Source organism: Scatophagus argus, chromosome 16 (genome assembly GCF_020382885.2).
Source record: "Scatophagus argus isolate fScaArg1 chromosome 16, fScaArg1.pri, whole genome shotgun sequence".
NCBI classification, from domain to species: Eukaryota; Metazoa; Chordata; class Actinopteri; family Scatophagidae; genus Scatophagus; species Scatophagus argus.
Genome location: NC_058508.1, coordinates 11911346 through 11929561, shown reverse-complemented (window position 1 = coordinate 11929561; position 18216 = coordinate 11911346). Strand labels below are relative to the sequence as shown.

General features: G+C 42.6%; 2 protein-coding genes across 2 annotated transcripts; one reads left to right on the top strand and one right to left on the bottom strand.

The window, feature by feature from the left end:
* Positions 1-17: 17 nt before the first annotated feature.
* Positions 18-12434, top strand: tbl3 (transducin beta like 3). The gene is made up of 23 exons (XM_046414965.1): positions 18-176; positions 299-350; positions 674-769; positions 1385-1432; positions 1589-1730; positions 1823-1907; positions 2155-2325; positions 2424-2499; positions 2668-2764; positions 2849-3063; positions 3521-3662; positions 4263-4321; positions 4544-4650; positions 4758-4893; positions 5418-5657; positions 5914-5984; positions 7121-7277; positions 7727-7785; positions 8445-8548; positions 9649-9720; positions 10136-10294; positions 10525-10618; positions 11259-12434. Exons 1-23 carry the CDS (start codon positions 136-138, stop codon positions 11629-11631), a joined length of 2796 nt encoding a protein of 931 aa, XP_046270921.1. The 5' UTR covers positions 18-135; the 3' UTR covers positions 11632-12434.
* A 670-nt stretch (positions 12435-13104) lies between these two features.
* noxo1a (NADPH oxidase organizer 1a) lies at positions 13105-17050 on the bottom strand. The gene is made up of 8 exons (XM_046414970.1): positions 16882-17050; positions 16718-16798; positions 16560-16632; positions 16295-16478; positions 15409-15599; positions 15209-15322; positions 14984-15101; positions 13105-14586 (listed from the first exon to the last, which is right to left on the bottom strand). The coding sequence occupies exons 1-8, from the start codon at positions 16945-16947 to the stop codon at positions 13848-13850; spliced, it is 1566 nt and encodes a 521-aa protein (XP_046270926.1). The 5' UTR covers positions 16948-17050; the 3' UTR covers positions 13105-13847.
* Between the last annotated feature and the right edge of the window lie 1166 nt (positions 17051-18216).

Here is an 18216-nt window from a genome sequence, read left to right as displayed (position 1 = left end):
CCGATGACGTATAATGGACGCGACTCGGCTCTCAACGTGCGGGAGCGATGTGTTGATTTAAGACAACGTGTGAATTGAGAAATAAGTATTTTATATTACCATAGCTGCCAGAATATTTAGATTCTGTCAATTCTCATGAACAAGATGGCAAATACCAGTCTCCAGTTCAAAACAAAGTAAGTGTTGGCGCAAGGCACGTGCAGGCTGCAAACATTGCTAGCTGGCTAACACAAGCTAAGCTAAAGTGTCATTTAAAGCTGCTACAACTTACAGACACATTTCTGTTATTCTTTTACAGTTATGCTGTTTCCAGCAAGATTGAACCATTTTACAAAGGAGGTAAAGTGCAGGTGAGTTTTCAGCTTTGTGTTATGCGTCAATTGCCTCCGTGTTGCTAAAATCAGCGTGGATCATCTTAATCTAGAAAGCAGTCATCAGTGTTACATTTAATAATGTTTTGACATAAGAATGGGGAACTTAACGAGTAGCAGAATAAAGTCAGAATGGTTAAAACCGGTGCGAAGCGACCAAAATATTTTGACATTTACTGCGTTGTATGTAAGTTCCATAAATTGTTTTTCCAAGCTGAGTTGCGCCAACCAAGACAAGCAAACTATGACATGTAAAATCAAACAACTGCCCCTTGAACACATTTGTCTGTTTATTTTTTCAGATCAGCAAAGATGAAAAGTACATCTTTTGCACTTGTGGATCTCGAGTCAATGTTTTGGAGATCAGCACAGGGAAGATCGTCCACAGTGTTGAGCACGTGAGTCCAGAATGACAACTATAGTATTTACAACAATGGACTTTTTTTGCTGTATGACTTGAGTGAGTGATTTTATTAATGATAAATACGGTATATAGCATTGGTTTGTTTGCAATATAATTAGAGCTTTAAAGGTTCATTGATTATTCAGTTGGCTAAGAGTTAGATAATCATTTATTAAATAAAGCACATCAGACTTTTTCCTGGTTTTCCCTTTTCAAATGTAATGATTTGCTGCTTTTTTATGCTTTGTTTCACCCTAAATCAGATATTTTATGTCTAATCGGAAAAAAGGACATATTTAAAATCTCAAGTTAGGCTCTGGGAACTTATAATGGCAATTTTTCACAATTTCTGACATTTTCCAAGCTAAACAGTTGACCAATAAATGAAAAAAAAAACAAAACAGACGGATAATAATGAAAATAATTACTACAGACAGCCCTAAATACCACCCAGTCAGCTGAATTGCTGAATGTTTTTCTCTCTTTACATCCAAATGCCAAATGAAGCAAACTGGACTAAATTAGAAAGCGTCTTTACTTTTGAGGGTGTTTTGCACCATTCATTATGCTGAGATCCTTTCTGTCTTGTTTGTCCATATTGTCATTTCAGGACGATCAAGAGGACATCACATCTTTCGCACTCAGCTGTGATGATGAGGTAGTGCAAACACCTCAGCCATCTGTCATTACCTCAGTCAGACTTGGTGCAGAGTGGTGTAAATTCATCATATTGGCCTGTAAAAGAGTATTTAGATCGTGTGTGTGTGTTTGTGTATGTGTTCATGTGTTTGTCTCTGCTCTGTTCCCACCACAGCTGCTGGTAACAGCTAGTAGAGCTCTGCTGCTAAAGCAGTGGGACTGGAGGCAAGCTCAATGTACTCGTTCCTGGAGGGCTATTCACACTATTCCTGTAGCCAGTATGACCTTTGACTCCACTTCTACCCTCCTGGCCACAGGTCAGAAATGACATGGTTATTTGTACCTTTTGTGTTTCTGCTTCATCTGTGGTATACAGACATTGCAGAATTGTCTTCTTGTTGTCTTGCAGGTGGATGTGATGGCACCATAAAGCTTTGGGATGTGGTGAAGCAGTACTGTACTCACAACCTGAAAGGCTCATCTGGTGTTGTGCAGTAAGTTCAGATACCTATGGACAAGAATTTCTTTGAATCATGTCCGTGTGCCTCGGCCAGAGGACAAGATTAGTGCCATTCCTCCCTTTTTGTAATGTCTCACTTTGAGATCCATGAATAGTTTTTCTTTTTTTTTGTGGTGGAGTATCATTAAACAGACAATCCTTGGGAGGTGATAGATTTTAGGTTTAAGTAAAAAAGCAGACTTTGGAGCTATATTCAATGACAACATAAACCTTCTTTGCAGCCTGGTCCACTTCCACCCGGACATCAGCAGACTGCAGCTCTTCTCCTCCTCCCTGGACTGTGGCATTCGGCTGTGGGACCTTCGCTCCAGTCAGTGTGTGTGTGTGCTGCAGAGCCACTACAGCTCTGTCACCTGCCTCAGCTTCAGCTCAGATGGGGACACTATGGTCAGGTACTGTACACTCAGCCACTGGGAGGATGAGATCTTAAATCATCTTGGGGTTTGAAATGCTTTTAGAACGATGTACTCATTGTGTGCTTTATTCGTAGTTCTGGCAGAGACAAGATCTGTACAGTGTGGGACCTGAAGAGTCGGAAAGCCAGCAGAACCGTACCAATATATGAGGTAAGACTGTGAAATGATGTGCTGAAAATGCAAAGATGTTCATTCTTTGCTAATAAATGTTAATGAATAATGCAAGTAAGAAAGAATTATAAAATAAAATATTTTTGTTCTCCTCTTGTGTGAAAAATACAGCAACTTCATTTCTGTGTGTGTTGTCTTTGTCTCCAGGCTGTGGAGGGTGTTGTACTTCTGCCTGAGGAGAAAGACTTCTCTCAGATTGGAGTGAAAAGCAAGGACTTACATTTCATCACAGCTGGCAGCAAAGGTTGGAAACTCTTTAATTGTCCCAAACACCTAATCTGTGTTTTTATGTTTGCTGTCACTCAACTCTTCCTTCCTTCACTTGCAGGTATACTGAGAGTGTGGGAGGCCAGCACGGCCCGTTGTGTCTACACCCAGAGCCTCACCCCTGTCTCTGAGGGGGAGGAGGAGGAAGAGAAGGATGACGACCCCCGCAGCCTAACATATCTCTTTCACCTGCCCGTCTCCTCCAGACTGGCCACAGTCACAGCAGAACACAACATACTGCTCTACCAGCTGCCTGGTCTCACCACACAGCAGCAGGTTGGCACTGAGGATACACACTTGGGGGGATATTTAGATCCAGTAATAGCCAAAACATCTGCTAGGTTATTACATAGTTTCTTTATTTGATATATTGACAGTAATTCAGAGTGGCACTAAAGCATTGTAGTGCTACAGAGATGCCCCGGCCTACAAATCATGCTCTGTGTAAGGGAGTATACTTGTTGATTGCTGGAGACTCCAGCTCTTTTTTTTCAGAGAAAATTATATTTCAAAATTACAATTCCTACTGAGGTCAAATTGTGACTCAAATTGCAATATCTGTAAAAAGACTCATTCAGATCGTTTAGCCCTAGTTTAAAGATATTGCGTAGAGCTTGTGTAACGTCAAACCAGACAGCCGAGACATCCAGGTCTGGCGTTATTATCATTTAAGCAGAATTAATGGACACACTCTCCCCCTGTCCACCCTCTCCCCCTGTCCACCCTCTCTCAGTTTGTGGGTTACAGTGACGAAGTGCTGGACGTCAAGTTTCTGGGTAAAGACGACAGCCACATCGTGGTGGCCACCAACAGCTGCCAGCTGAAGGTGTTCGAGCTGCTCACCAACAGCTGCCAGATTCTGTCCGGACACACAGGTGAGTCACCAGCAGGGGGCAGCACGTGTATGTACTGTGTGTACCAGCATGTGAAACGCACAGCAGTGTGCCGTACGGTTGCTCACCAGATGCCAGAAAGTTTCCACAGTACTAAAGTGAGTGTGTTTTCCCACAGTAGGAAACATGAAAAAGAAGATTAAGATTTGTAATAATCAATCTTTCATTTGTCTTGTATACGTTTCAAATTTATTTATTTATTATCAAATTAAATGATAAATTATCATTTCCTTTAATTTTTGGAGAATGCAACCTTAACAAACATACAAAATCTGCTTTATACTGAATTAAGAATCAAACACAAAAGACATAAAAATTAGAATATATTAAATCAAACATTGATTTTATTGTAGAAATTAAATCTTAAAACGCTGAACTACCAAACGCAGAAATTAAAAAGACTGCATGAACCATGGGAGAATTAGTGAAAATAAAAGCTGTCATAGAAACAGATTCCAAAGAATTTAAATCTGACACAATCAGGTCGTGTCAGCTTTGTGCTGCTGAAAAGTGACCTGCAGAGCAGGCCGGATTGATGTTTATCTGCTCTCACGGCTATTTTTATCGGTTTATCTTCAACAGATACTGTCCTCTCACTGGATGTGTTCAGAAAGGGTTTTCTCTTTGCAAGCTGTGCAAAGGTAAGCACACATGTTTGCACCACCAGTCAGCACTGCAGACAAAGAGTAGAACCTGAGGAACCATTGATTATGTACACTGAACTTTGTTAAGGCATTTGGCATGAGCATGTAACCCAGTGTCAACATAAACCCACAAATGTCAACACATCTGCTATTCTGTGAATAAAGACAATATTTAACCACATGTAAGCCAACAGCAATATGTGCGTGTTGTGTCTTTAGGACAGGTCAGTGCGTGTGTGGCAGATGGACAGTGACAGTGGTCGGGTGCAGTGTGTGGCCCAGGGCTCCAGCCACACTAATGCTGTGGGCTCAATCACCTGCTCCAGGTAACATTCCTGCAGTCACACACGCGTTTCCTCTCACGGTCACAGATACAGACATGAACGTAGAGGAACTGGGGAATGATCCTCCATCTTTGTGTGTGTTTGTCCAGGATGAAAGCGTCTTTCATAGTGTCTGGCAGTCAGGACTGCACCGTGAAGGTGTGGGATCTGCCAGCAGACTTGACTACAGCTGGGGCAGATTTATATCGGCTGAACCCCCGCAGCACAGAGAAGGCACACGATAAGGTACAAGCACAACACTCTGCACACATTTCAGGAACAAAAAAAACATTTGTATCTGACAGATTGCATAACACAAAGACACAAATAGTTCTCTGTCTGTATCTGTGTGTGTGTGTGTTATACAAAATTCTTCTCATAAGGAAATGCAGAAAACCTGCAGAGCCCTCAGTAGTGGAACTGATTATTGTTAACAAGTTGTTGGGAAGTAAAATTCCTGCACACCACAAGTTTCGGCCACACCTGCACACTTGAGATGCAACAGTCGACAGTCTGTCTGTCAGTACTACCAAGTTACTTATTTTTCTTTTGTTTTCATATTTCCATGAAATATCAGGTTTAAACACAGTGTAACACGAGTGAGGTGAGACCGAAATGTCTATTGAGACATTTTGACAATTTCCGTCTCTTTTTTTCAGCACATCTCCTTTCTCAAATGAATGCCCACCTTCCGACTTCACTAAAATCTTATCAGATATGTGAAAAGCTATTCATCATTCCCTCGTCTCACTCCTTTGCCCTTCCTCCAGGATGTGAACAGTGTGGCGGTGTCCCCCAATGACAAGCTGCTGGCCTCAGGCTCCCAGGACCGCACGGCCAAACTGTGGTCTCTGGTGGGGGAGGGGAACGTGGGCCTTCTAGGCGTGTTTCGGGGCCACCGTCGAGGCGTCTGGGCCGTCTGCTTCTCTCCTGTCGACCAGGTGCTGGCCACATCCTCCGCAGACGGGACCACCAAACTGTGGAGCCTGCAAGACTTCAGCTGCCTCAAGGTGGGCCTCGAGAGTGGCATTTAGTGACTGCATGCATTAGTTGAAAGGCGTTATATTAGACTATGACATATATTTGACCTGTGATTTCTCCCACTTTTTAACTCGCCAGGTGATTTTCTATCATGTTGAACAGGAGTAATCATGTCAAGACAGCCCTTACATGATAAAAGTTCTTTGTTACAGCTGTAACTTAGTTATGTGGCTATAAAGCAGAAATAACATGATATATGTTTTTTTTTTTTTTTTTTTTTTTAAGACATTCGAGGGTCATGATGCGTCCGTTTTGAAGGTCGTCTTCGTGAGTCGAGGAACTCAGCTGCTTACCAGGTAACCCCACCTGCATTTCATGTGAAACTTTTCTCCATGAAAGAGAACAGAATCGGGTCCACGTGATAAGAAACATTGCATTAATGGAACAAAGATCTCTCAGTTATGCAAAACAATAATGCATTCATGCCCACAGTGTGCAGCCTGTAATCTCATATTTAACAAAAAAAATGTAGAGATTGATATCATTTGTGATTGCATCAACAGGTTTATACTGAAGACACTATGCAGTGTTAATTAGTCTTTCTTTAAAACAGCCTCTTATTGTGCTCTGCATGAGGAAATCTGAGCTCACAAACCCTCATGTGCGCTTATCATTTTATCTCAATGAACCGCCATCTGTCCCGCGTGCTTGCTAATGACTGAAGGATGTGAAACAAAAAAACAAAACAAAAACCAGAGCTACACTCAAGTGGTCTATTCATGATCGAAGACAATAGAGCAGTTTTCTGTTGTTTTGGTGTTTGACAGCAAATGCTGAGGAAAGTATCTGAACTCATCAGTGTGCCAGGAAAACATGTGACACATGAACAGTAGCTGTGTCCCAAATGAATTTTATCCCCCAATCTTTGTAGTACGGTAAACTGATTTTGAAGTTGTTCTATGAGAAAGCAGCATACACTTTTAATGAAGCTTAATGAGGACCCTATAAACTGTTTAAATGTAGTCATTAGTTATTATTTTGTTCTTGAAGCTATTTTACCGTCATCTACATTTGTTTTCATTATTTTCTCCTCCGTTTCATTTGTGCTTATATCAGCTATACACACAAAACCTTTAGCGTAGTTGACATAAGCACTGTCTATTAAAATGTCAATGTTTTTTGGATTATTGATTAATCGCATGGTCTGTAAAATACCAGAAAATGGTGAAAAGATGCCTTGTTTTGTCCATCAGAGGGTCAGAGATATTCCGTTTGAAATAATACAAAGCATAAAATATTTACCGTTTTTGCTTTTTCAAACAAAATTGTTGTGGACTGATTTTCAGCTTATTGACTAAATAATAAGATGTCTCCTCTGATGTGGATCCACATTCTGTCTCTCTGCTTGTCGGTCATATAGGCTATTGAAAGCACAGTCCAACCGTTGACACAAAGTTGTAACTCATTTCTGCTGTCTGCACTCTGTCCTCAGTGGCTCAGATGGTTTAGTAAAGCTGTGGACCATAAAGACCAACGAGTGTGTGAAGACACTGGACGCCCACCAGGACAAAGTCTGGGGTCTCCACGGCAGCCGCAAAGATGACAAGGTGGTGACGGGCTCGGCAGACTCCAACATCACCGTGTGGGTGGTAAGTGCCTGTTGCACAGAGAAGAGAGAAATGAGCGCAACGATCACCAGTCGAAAAGTGAAGAGGTTCTCATGTCTTGCCATTAGCACTGCCTTTTCCCCTTTTCATTCTGGAAAATGAATCACAAGATAAATGTAATCAAATGAAATAAAGACTTAACAAGACATCACAGGCTGAGGAAAGAATTATATGGCTCCTTTGAGAGAACTAGAGCCTTAAATTTGTAGTTCAGCAGTTGCTTGCTGGTGCAGTCAGTGACTGTTTGGTCAGTATTTGCAAAAATCTGACCTGCTCAAGTGCCCTTTAGAAAAATATGCAGTCCTCATCTTATCGAGCTGTTTATTTTTAACTGACCTTTTGCTCTGACTGGCCTCTCTCTTCACAGAGGTTTTGCCTGCAAGGAATCAACAGACAATGACAAGAAAATGTTGTCTTTTGTCCACTGTTAGGATGTGACTGAGGTGGAGCTGGCAGAGGAGCAGGCCAAGCAGGAGGATCAGATACTCAAGTGAGTTACACGCAACATTGTGTTTTAGATATGGAAAGAAAAGATGATCAGAGAGCAGACTGATGTCCTGCCTCAGCCTTGCAATCTTCCAATTTTCTGTCACTCACACTCAAAAGTACTGCAGAAACAAAGTCTTTCTGCTGGAGGAATCTGCAGTAGACCTGACTGTGGTCCCCCTTCCCCTTGTCTGCCGCCTGATAAATAAACTAGATATAAATAGACTGTGTTAGGCTAAGGCGGACCTCACTGGGTCACAGGTGGGAGCTGGAAAGGGTCAGGGCTACATGTGTGTGTCTGATAAGCATGAGTGGATATCAGCCCTCAGACAATTGATTATGTCACTTAAATGTATATGTGTGTGTTTGCGCACCGATGTGTGCATACATTGCAGTCAGACACATGGGCTCTTTTAGACGCCAGACTGGGTAAGACGTAAGCTATTATCAGGAAGCACCACAGACAGACAAGACTAATTGTGACTGATATGAAAGAAATGGATTCCCGTCTCGGATTTCTTAGAATAAAAGATGAACACAGCTGGATTGCTTGTTGTTGTGGTGAAATAAATTTTGATGGACTTTGGGTGAGCTGTTGTTGTTGAAACTTCAATATCTGCCTGTCTGTGTGTCTTTCTTGTGTGTGTGTGTGTGTATATAAAGGCAGCAGGAGTTATCCAACCTGCTCCATGAGAAGAAGTACCTGAAGGCCCTGGGTCTCGCCATCTCACTGGACCAACCTCACACTGTGCTCACTGTGATCAAAGGTAGTTTGTGCTCTGTTTGGGGGAGGGTGTGCCTTAACTATTGGACACTAGAGAGCTGAAAAGACACATGGGAAATGACGTGCAGCATGACGAAGAAAGTCAGCGAGAGTGACAAAGAGTCGCCGTGTGTGTGTGTGTGTTTGGAAAGTGGAGCTGTAGGTGTGGCAAGAAGAGAGCTGAAGGGGAAGGTGAACAGATTGAGAGCAAACATTAAAATAAAGTGGAAAATCAAGTAGAAATAAAATGGTGAAATAAAAAGAAATAACTTATTGTATTCTTGTGGCCATGTGGCTTTAGTTTACAGGACATTTCAGAAACAAGAAAAAAAAAAGATTGTGATTCAGATTGTGGATTGTGATTGTGTTAAACAGGTTGTGACATTTTTTGGCCATATCGTCCGCCTCGAGTTCCAAGCCGGGTTCAAATGTTAAAGCCCAGGAGGCTACCGCTTTATCTCCGTCCTTCACCGTTTCACCTGTGCTTACCTTGACGAGCTGTCGTCTTGTGGCCTGTCAATGCCTACAGCAGCTTACTGTAACAGTTGAGTCACCTGAGCGTTGATCCGTACACGACGCGTGGCCCTTTTGTCATGTCCCATGGCACAGAAGTAAAAAAAAGCACAACAAACTCCAAACAAAAAAAGACAGTGGCGTAAGACATGTCCCTGAAACAAAGATGTTTCAGGGACATGTCACAGTGTTGTTGCGACATTATGGCCTTATTTCTGTTTCTCTTTTCCGGTGTTTGCATCTCTGTTGATCTGTTAGAACAAAAGAAACAATTTGTCTTAAGTTACAAGTGCAAGGAAGTCATTCGTACTGGCAACGGTGAATCACCATGTGCGTTATCCAGTACAAGTGTGTCGAACAAAAGAGTGCATTCTTTACATCATAATACCAAGAGGTTTTGATCGTGGTCACGCTTACGCAGACCTTGTCTGGTGTAGTGATGTTGTTCTCTTAATATGCTCTTCTAACTTATTGAACTAATTGAGATGTTGACATTAAAAAGAAGTGTTTCAGCAGCATCAGAAGACCCTGTGCCCCTGTCTGTCCACTGTCCACTGTCTTTCACATGTTGTCCTCTCACGTTGTTTGTAGCGATCCGTCAGGTGGAGGACAGTCGCGAGCTGTTGGAGAAGACGTTGCTGAAACTTCGACTGGACCAGAAAGGTAACGTGTAGCTAGTGAAGTGATTTAAGGTTAAAAAGTCAGATTATTCTCTGAAAAATAAATTTGATTAAAACTCCAACTTCTAAGGATTTAAGAAATATCTTTAAAAGGACCTCTGGATGCAAACTATACAGAAGTATCTCAGTATTTTAACAATGGAGCAGAGGACTCTGTCTTCATCATCAAAAGATTTTGAGAAATAGATAAACAAATTCTTTGAAATCTACAAGCCTACTTGCTTTTCAAAGAGGGAAGGACAACCATCCCAGATGATTGACATCTCAATAGACAATGGAAAGAATGCCTCTCCACGGTTGAGGAAGTAATAATCTGTGTTTTGTTTTTTTTTTTTAAATCATGTTCTTCTTTCCTCTCCACCTACACCACTGGCTGCTGCTCTGCTAACCCCACCCAGAGTCGCTCCTGCGTTACTGTGTGGTGTGGAACACCAACGCCAGGAACTGTCAGGATGCTCAAGCCGTCCTGCATGTGCTCCTCACACATTTGCCACCTGAGGAGCTGCTGCAGTACCAAGGCGCCCGACCCCACCTGGAGGGTCTCATCCCGTACACAGGTTCGCCCAGATTACTGGAAAACACACCCATTATGGAACTGTACATGAAAACAGCATCAAACAACATCTTAGAGATTCCATGAAAATATGACATGCAACAAATGGGACTAAAACGGGACAAGGAAAATAATGAGAAATAAGACTTGGATTCCTATTACCCATGTGATTAAATGCTTGGTCAGTCCAGCTCAGGTTCGTCATTAAATTGCTCTTCTCTATCTCCCCCACAGAGAGACACATGCAGAGGATTGGACGTCTGCTGCAGGCATCCATGTTCTTGAACTACATGTGGCAGAAGATGAGAGTCACTGGAGTACCATCCAGGTGAGGGAGTGACTGTAGGCATTCAGTGCCGAAAACCACGCAGGAGGTTGTTTTAGTGCAGTTGTGTTCCTGAAACATGATCTGGGAAATTGAACTGGAGTGACATTTGAAGGCGTATCAGATGCTGAAGCACTGTGCGGTTGTTTATAAAGCTTATATCACTTAAAAGCCAACGTGTCGCCAACTGTGTTATCGTTCATCATGAGGTAAAGAGTAGAAATATGGCGTTTATGTCACAAAATGATCTGCAAAGAATGTAGACATTACCTCGCAGGCTACCAATCTATGTGGGTTAAATGTAACATAAAAGTATTCCATTGATCCAGCTGAGGTTGCCAGCACTACCCAGAAACTGTGGTTGTGTTTCAGTCTCACAGGAATCCTAAAGGAAGGAAATGTGGTTTTTTTTTTTGCTACTGAGCAGAACTCTCAGCCAAGCTACAACTGAACGTGGCATTCTTCCACATTTGGTCTTTTCTGAAAGACGCTTTCACTAAATGAGATTTTCCACATGGATGATACATGAATTATAGCATAGCATTAATTAGTTTAATTTCTAAAATGTAAACTTAATATATGTGTCTGATTATTGAATTTATTGTTAACTTTTATCAAACTCCTTCTGGTATGTCTTGTCTAGCATGGGCCAGGATGAAGAAATGGATACGACTCCTCTTGCACAGCCCTTCTTTATGATTGACAAGGAGAGAGGAAAGAGCAGCGATGATGAGGGCAAACAAGCTGGGGAAGACAGCGATGGCGGACCAGAGGAAGATCCAAATTGTCCAGCTGAAGAAGAAGAAGAGGAGGACGACGAGGTCAGTGTTACCAAGAAAGCCTCTGCAAACGGCAGGCGACTAGAAAACGGAGACAGGAGCAAAACAAATGGCAACCAGCATTCTGAAAGTGAGGAGAGCTCAGAAGAGGAAGAGGAGACGGGTCAGGTGACAGTGAAAGAGAAGAAGTGTCTCCCAGTTTCTTCCACTCCACAATGCCAGACGTTCGCCAGCTGACAGGGATCTCCAGGCTGATAACAGATGACCCACTCCAGGAGCTTGTCTTGCCTCGGATCATTAGCTGAAGTGACAAACAGAGAGTGTGACAGTGCAGGGGGAGTCGCAGAGACAGGTTTGAAATGAAGATAAAACAGATAATAAGCCTCTCTGTGCATACCCAGTCTCAGCAGCTGAGAAGCAAAGACTTTCTGTCTTGTGCCAATAACTAAATTGTGCATCACTTCCTCCGTTCAAACTTTGAGCAGAATTTGAAGAAACATAATCAATCTGGATTCCTCAGATAAAAATGGACATTGTGGAGGTAAAGTTGGAGGGAATGAAAGACTGAAGAATGAAAGAGAGCTGCATAAACATCTTCCCCCACTGCAGATAGCAGCACCCATTGTCTGACTCTGCAATGCTGTGTAGTCCTGATCAACTGGTTCGACCACAACAACACAAAAGATTCCTTATACAACCACAGAATTTTTTTTTTCAGGACTACAAAAGATTTTATAATAAAAAAAATGTTCTTTGTGATTTAAATTGATTTGTATTTTTGTAAAATGATACGCCTGTTGTTGTTTAGAAATTGCCCTAAGTAGCAGTCTTAGAAAAGTCTCATGCGAACATAATTGCCCTTAAACTTAATTGCTTCACGGAAACATGGTGGAAATCCCCGCGGGGTGTGTTAAGGTTTTGGCTTTTTGGAGCATAGCACAGTTAAGCTCAGGTGTGACACTTCATGCTGTGTAACTTCATTTTCTCAGTTAATCAGTCAAAGATTAAATAATTATTTAGGAATAAATGGCTGCACAAAATGAGTTGATTACAGTCTTAATAGCACATGATTAAATCTTCACAGGATCTAACTCACCCTGCCATACATGCAGGCACTGACAGAGCCTGCATGTATGGCATTGTTTGAACCACTCACCTGTCTCCTTGGTTAGTTTAACATGATGTCAAACAAAATTAATCAAGATATTTGAGCAGGACATGTTTGGGAATGTGTGACAAACATTTTCCAGCATCTCCTGACACCTTACAGAGCAGGCAAGCAAGCAGCTAATTGAGGAAGCAGTCTGTAGATTGATTGCTAATGAAAACAATTTAGATGCATTTGAGCTTTTCGGAGAGTATGTGATGCATTCTGTGTTAGATTTGCTTAAGGGGATTATGTGGCTGTTGTGGTCAGTTTACTTGTCATAGGCAATGCTTCTTGATCAGTGAGCAGTGTCATCAAAGTTATCTCAGACTTCAAGTTTAGAAGAGAAAGCCTGCTTTACAGCCTGCTTTACAAACTGGAGACATGGAGTTGGAAAGATGTGGACAGGGTTGTCTAAAAGATGCTACTGGTTTCATCATAAGACATGTAGGATCTACTCAACCCATACCAGGGATAAAATTATCTTTCTCCTGTGTTATTCTGTCAATGTAAGGTAGGTTAAGTAATACTTAAGTGTTGAACACATTAAGATGTGACCACTGAGTTCCTAAAAATGCTTTTATTTTTCTCAAGCTCTTCTGCAACACATGAATACAGATAGATTTTACACGGGCATATGCTGGAGTGTATGTTCAGAGTTAATTTACACACATCTCGTTCTTCAAGTTGACTTGGCTGTAAACATGCTTTAGCAGGAAACACACCAGCCTGCACACACTAGCGCTTCAGACAGACATTAGCTTTTGCTGGAGTCACAAGAAGAAATCAGTCTGTGCAACGAGCGCAGTCAAAATGCATATAAGGCACAACACAAGGTTTCCAGTATGGAAAATAACTGATTGTTGAAAACAGATGGTGAAGATGCAGTATGAATGTTTAGTGCATCATGATTAGTAATCGATATGAGTAAACTGTTTTTGCCGATCTGGCATTCTGTACATTCTACGCTTTCAGCATATTTGTGGGAAATCTCTCTTCAAAGATTATGCAAACAACATCTGCGTTGGACAAATCCCTTCTCTGACAAGTCACATTTCTATTAATACAACTTCACTTGGGGGAACAAAGAATTTGGTATAAAATCACAGCTATGAAATTTTCTCAACTCAATGCATCTGATGCAAGACCTTTTAATTTTTCCTCTTTATACACATTTAGATTTCTGTACACAATCTCCATATTTTGGATTTTTCAAGTCAAACATCAAGCAGTTGTAGTTAGCGACAGCAAACATGAGGTTCTTGAGTAATACAAATAAAAGGTAACCTTGCCGTCAATGGGAACTTCAGCGACTCAGTATCTCAGCTTGTGTGGGCGACAGAGCAGCTCTGGTTGCATTCTTACGGGTCACAGTGGTACACCGGGTGAGGATCTCCTGGGTGCGTGGTCTGGGTGGCACCTTAGGCGTTGTTGGGCCCTTGTAGAGGTTGGGATCAGAGACGCTGGGGGTCATTTTCCCCTCGAGGCCGCTTGTTGGGCTCAGGCGGTTGCACACCGTGGGTGGAGGCGTACGGCTGAGACGCAGCTGCTGTTCATTGAGGCTGTGGCTCAGGTTGAGGGCCAAGCTAGCTGAGGAGGAACTGAGGTCGTCGCTGAAGCTGAAGCTGCTGTCGCTCGTAAAGCTTCCCTCACTATCCATACTCAGGCTCCTGCCGTGTGCCTCGTCTCCGTCCATCTGCACGGTGATTGTGGGTGGAGGTGCATGCGTTGAAGAGGTAGGTGTGGTGGGAACGTTGGCAGGAGAGGGAGTGTTTCTGACTGCGGGCTGAGAAGGAGGTTGTTCGGACAGGACGTTAAGAGAATGTGATCTCTGCCTGTTTTCTGGGTGGAGCAGGTTGGGTGAAGAAGACCTGACAGGTGGGAGCTGCAGCAGGTTTCCTTGTGAGCGGCTGAGATGGTGCGACTGCTGTTCCAGGTTCGGGAAAGAAGCACGATGATCTTGATGGTTGGCTGTCATACGGATATGAGGGTAGTTGTAGGGCTGCAGGTACATGGTAGGGATGTAACCTGTTTTGCCATTGTACCTGTTGAAATAAATAAATGAGAATGTAGGGTCAAAAATCTGGAGTGGTTGAAAGCTTTGAGAAATAAAGCTGGAGGCTTCCTGACTAATCCATGTTTCCACTTTTTGTTTGGACCAACCATCAACATGAGTACAGACGCTGTCTCATATTCATTCTTGATGCTTGCATGCCTTTTTCAGGTCATTTCCTTTCTTCTCGTCTTTCATAACATCCATTCATCATTCTGTCCTGTTTATCATCAGTCATTCTCTGGCTTTTCAACAGTCACTGAGGTCTCAGAGTGACATTCAGGATTCACAGGTTTCCACATACGAGTGAGTCTCAACAAGCTTATTGTGGTAAAACAATCACAAATGACGCTGCTACGAGTTCAGCCAAAGTACAATGGGTTAAATACCTGATGAGCCACCAGCCGTTCTCAGACATCTGCAGGACTTCCACCACAGCACCGATGGCTACGGTTATCTCATCATCTTTGGTGGCCTTGTAGCTCTTGACTGCAGTGTACAGCATTCCTGAGAGTGAAAGAAATGACTTTAACACACAATCTCACAATGTCTTGACCAACTGCCACTAAGGTAGTTGGTCTTGTCTCCGATAGGACTTGTGTCTGTGCATGTACCTCTTTCAGGAGTCCCGTCTCTGTCATCCTCATCGGAGTCATCATCGAACTTCTCCAGGTAGGGTGCAGGGAACCAAGCCATCCGCTTTTCTTCGTTCTCCACAAGCCACCACCCTGAACCCACGCAACCACACATTTAACAGGTCTCATGAGGTCTATTTCAACCATTAACAGGACGCTGAACACTTCAGCTCGCTCACCTGCTTTGTCTTTGATCAGTACGTCTACTTTTTCATCCACGGCCACCTTGAAAGGTTTGTTCTTGGTGTCTTTGGCCTCGTATGGTGCCACGCATCTGTACGTCTCCGAGACAAACGGCTGAGTGATGTTACCACCAGTGGCCTGTCCTCCCTCGGCTCTCATCTCCTCCTCTGATGGTATGATCATGATGCTGCAGAAGAGAGCGGCCGGTAAATTTGGATGTAACACACTTCAGAAAAATCTTATGCACAAGCGCCCCATACACAGATCCTTGTTTTCCTCTTTGGTGGTCCGCTCAGCTATGTTCTGATGGCTCCTGTTGCAAATACTGGTTTAGCATTTAACATGATCCAGGTCCACATGCTTTCTGAGAGACACATATTGTCTAGTTTTCCATTTCCTTCACTTACCTCTACCTTTTTTATGCTAATAACTACAGTAATCGTGTACACAGACCTTTAGGCTTAAAGATAATTCTTTATTAGAGAGGAATGTTAATTTCCCTAAGGGACATTTTGTGAAGTTTAAAAACTTGCAGAAAAGCCAACTGCAGTTAATAGCAACACTTCTGAATTTAAAATATGTTGAAGGTTGCAGTGTACTACAGTCTTTATTTGTGTGTTCCTCTCAAAGTTTCTAATTCATTATTTCATTGTTTTCTATGAATAAAATCTGCTTTAAAGAATAATGCAGGGTATTTTCTTCCTGGGCCTCATTTTCACATAAAAATCTAAAATATCACTGCTCACTTCATTGTGAGCTTTATGCAGCCATCTCAATGCTAATTACTTAAAACTTCAAAGATAGCAAAATCTGGTCCAAGCCCTAAGGGGAAGTATTCACTAAACAATGGTATTTTGATAGCTTTAAGTATGCTTGGCCCACCTGTTCCTGGAGAACTCCGGCTGCAGGTCCTGGTCTTTGGGGTGGAAGAACTGGATGAGGTCTGCAGATTGACAGACGCGCGGGTCGCAGCTCAGAAGGTCGTTGCAATATTTCTGCAGGAACTTGAGACGCACAAGTGACTTGGTGGGGCCCTTCTTCTGGGAGCGGCGCTTCATCTTCTTGTCTAAAAGCACACAGAATGCGTGAAGTCAGAACCCCGTCAGCCTGCAGCTGCGCATCGTGATTCACAACTGCGCGCACGTACCTCGAAATCTGGGGATGATTCTGTCGGATTTTTTCAGTTTGCTTGCAGGTGGGAACGCCTTCTTCATTTGTCTCTGCAACAAAGCGGCAACAGACTTGTTATTAAAAAGCTAGGAGCCACGTACATGTACACGCTACAGTATTTTGCAGCCTACTTACGTGCATTTTCTTGAAATCCCGAAAAGATCTGTAAACTACAATATCATTCTGGTCCGACCAGAGCACGGAGGTCATGTACATCTGGAAAAGGAATATTAAGACTTTATCACAATGCACATAGACTCACACATTAAGGAGCTTCAGAAAACGTCATGTGCGCTTACTTTGCTCTTCTCCTTGTGCATCACCCCAATCACACGGACACTGATGGGGTATCGCTGCGCCTCCATGTTGAAATAGTCCGGTTGCGTGCTGAATTAGTCCGGTTGTGTGCCGGTTTGAAACTGAAGCAGCGATGCTCTGCAGGTGCATATGTACTCCTCCGGCGCAGGTGTGGCCGCGTGCGTCACGTTGGCAATCACAGGTGGAAAATATTCACCTCCACAGGAAAGTCCGGAGTTGCTTCAAGTAAACGCGGCACAGCACGTATGAGTTTACTGACACAAAAATGCTAAGCACGTTTAAAGTTAGTGTGCTAAAGGAAATAGCCAGTGTTTCCATTCTGCTTCCTCTTCTGTCATGTTGAAACCGATTGCTGATGCTGAGATACGAGTTGAATGCTGAATGTTTGGAGCAGAACAGATGCAGGTGATCTTCCCAATAGGAGAGGATGATACAGACAGTCCTCACAATGTCCTGATGAGGAAGCATAGAATCAAATGAAACAGACAAAACACAAAGAAGTAAGTGACAACGTAAAGAATTTTGCATAACTTTATGAATGAGGGCTTTTTTGCTCTGTTGTCCTCTGAATGTCCTCTTGTTTGGATGGACTTTCATTTATATGCTGATTGATTATTTTAGTAAAGTTGTTCTTCATGTGTCTTTGCGGAGCACCATGTGCCACATTTACATTCCTGCAAAGTGTGTGACTCACTATAGTTTTTCTTTGATGCTGCAGTCAAGTATCTGAAGGGATTAAATGCATTTTTACGTTAATGTTTTAATATTAATGCTCCCATGGATCAGAATCTGAGTGTTTGTTGGATTATTTCAACACTTACAGTGAAACGCACCAGATGTTGAGCGTTAATCTCCGCAAGGTATCAAACAGCTCAGAAAGCAGCCAACATTTCTAAATCCAGATAAGGAAGGTATTGTTTTTCACATTCTTTCCTTCTTGTAATTTATAGGACTGCATTTCCTCTTCTCTTCAGTCAGGTTTTGTCAAATGCAAGTACGAACGGCAAACATGATTTTCTTGACTCATTTTGTCATGTTTGCGGGAAAGCTTTTAACGGGTTAATCATTAGGCTGCTGCAAAGGAACATTCTGCACATGTTAACACTGACAGAGTGTTGAAAAAAAAAGGCCATGCAAGAGTTTCAAGTACCTAAAGAAAGCCAAACCCTGTTTTGCAGGCTCTCCTAACATTTATGCATTTAAACAACCCTGCACATTGTCGTCGTGTGAATCTGGCCTTGCCTTGAAGGAATGGAGCATTTATTGACAATATACTTCCTCCAGAAAGATTTGGATCAATGCCCCTTGATGTGGTT

What these genes read in the sequence shown, in the direction of transcription:
- tbl3 (XM_046414965.1), top strand. Translation starts at nt 136, where the DNA reads ATGAACAAGATGGCAAATACCAGTCTCCAGTTCAAAACAAA. An exon ending in TTCTACCCTCCTGGCCACAG is followed by an intron (nt 1,731 to 1,822) that starts GTCAGAAATGAC and finishes GTTGTCTTGCAG; the next exon opens with GTGGATGTGATGGCACCATA. An exon ending in CCAACATCACCGTGTGGGTG is followed by an intron (nt 7,278 to 7,726) that starts GTAAGTGCCTGT and finishes GTCCACTGTTAG; the next exon opens with GATGTGACTGAGGTGGAGCT.
- noxo1a (XM_046414970.1), bottom strand. Translation starts at nt 16,947, where the DNA reads ATGGAGGCGCAGCGATACCCCATCAGTGTCCGTGTGATTGGGGTGATG. An exon ending in CCGGAGTTCTCCAGGAACAG is followed by an intron (nt 15,600 to 16,294) that starts GTGGGCCAAGCA and finishes TCTCTTCTGCAG; the next exon opens with CATCATGATCATACCATCAG. An exon ending in ACTGATCAAAGACAAAGCAG is followed by an intron (nt 15,323 to 15,408) that starts GTGAGCGAGCTG and finishes GCGTGGGTTCAG; the next exon opens with GGTGGTGGCTTGTGGAGAAC.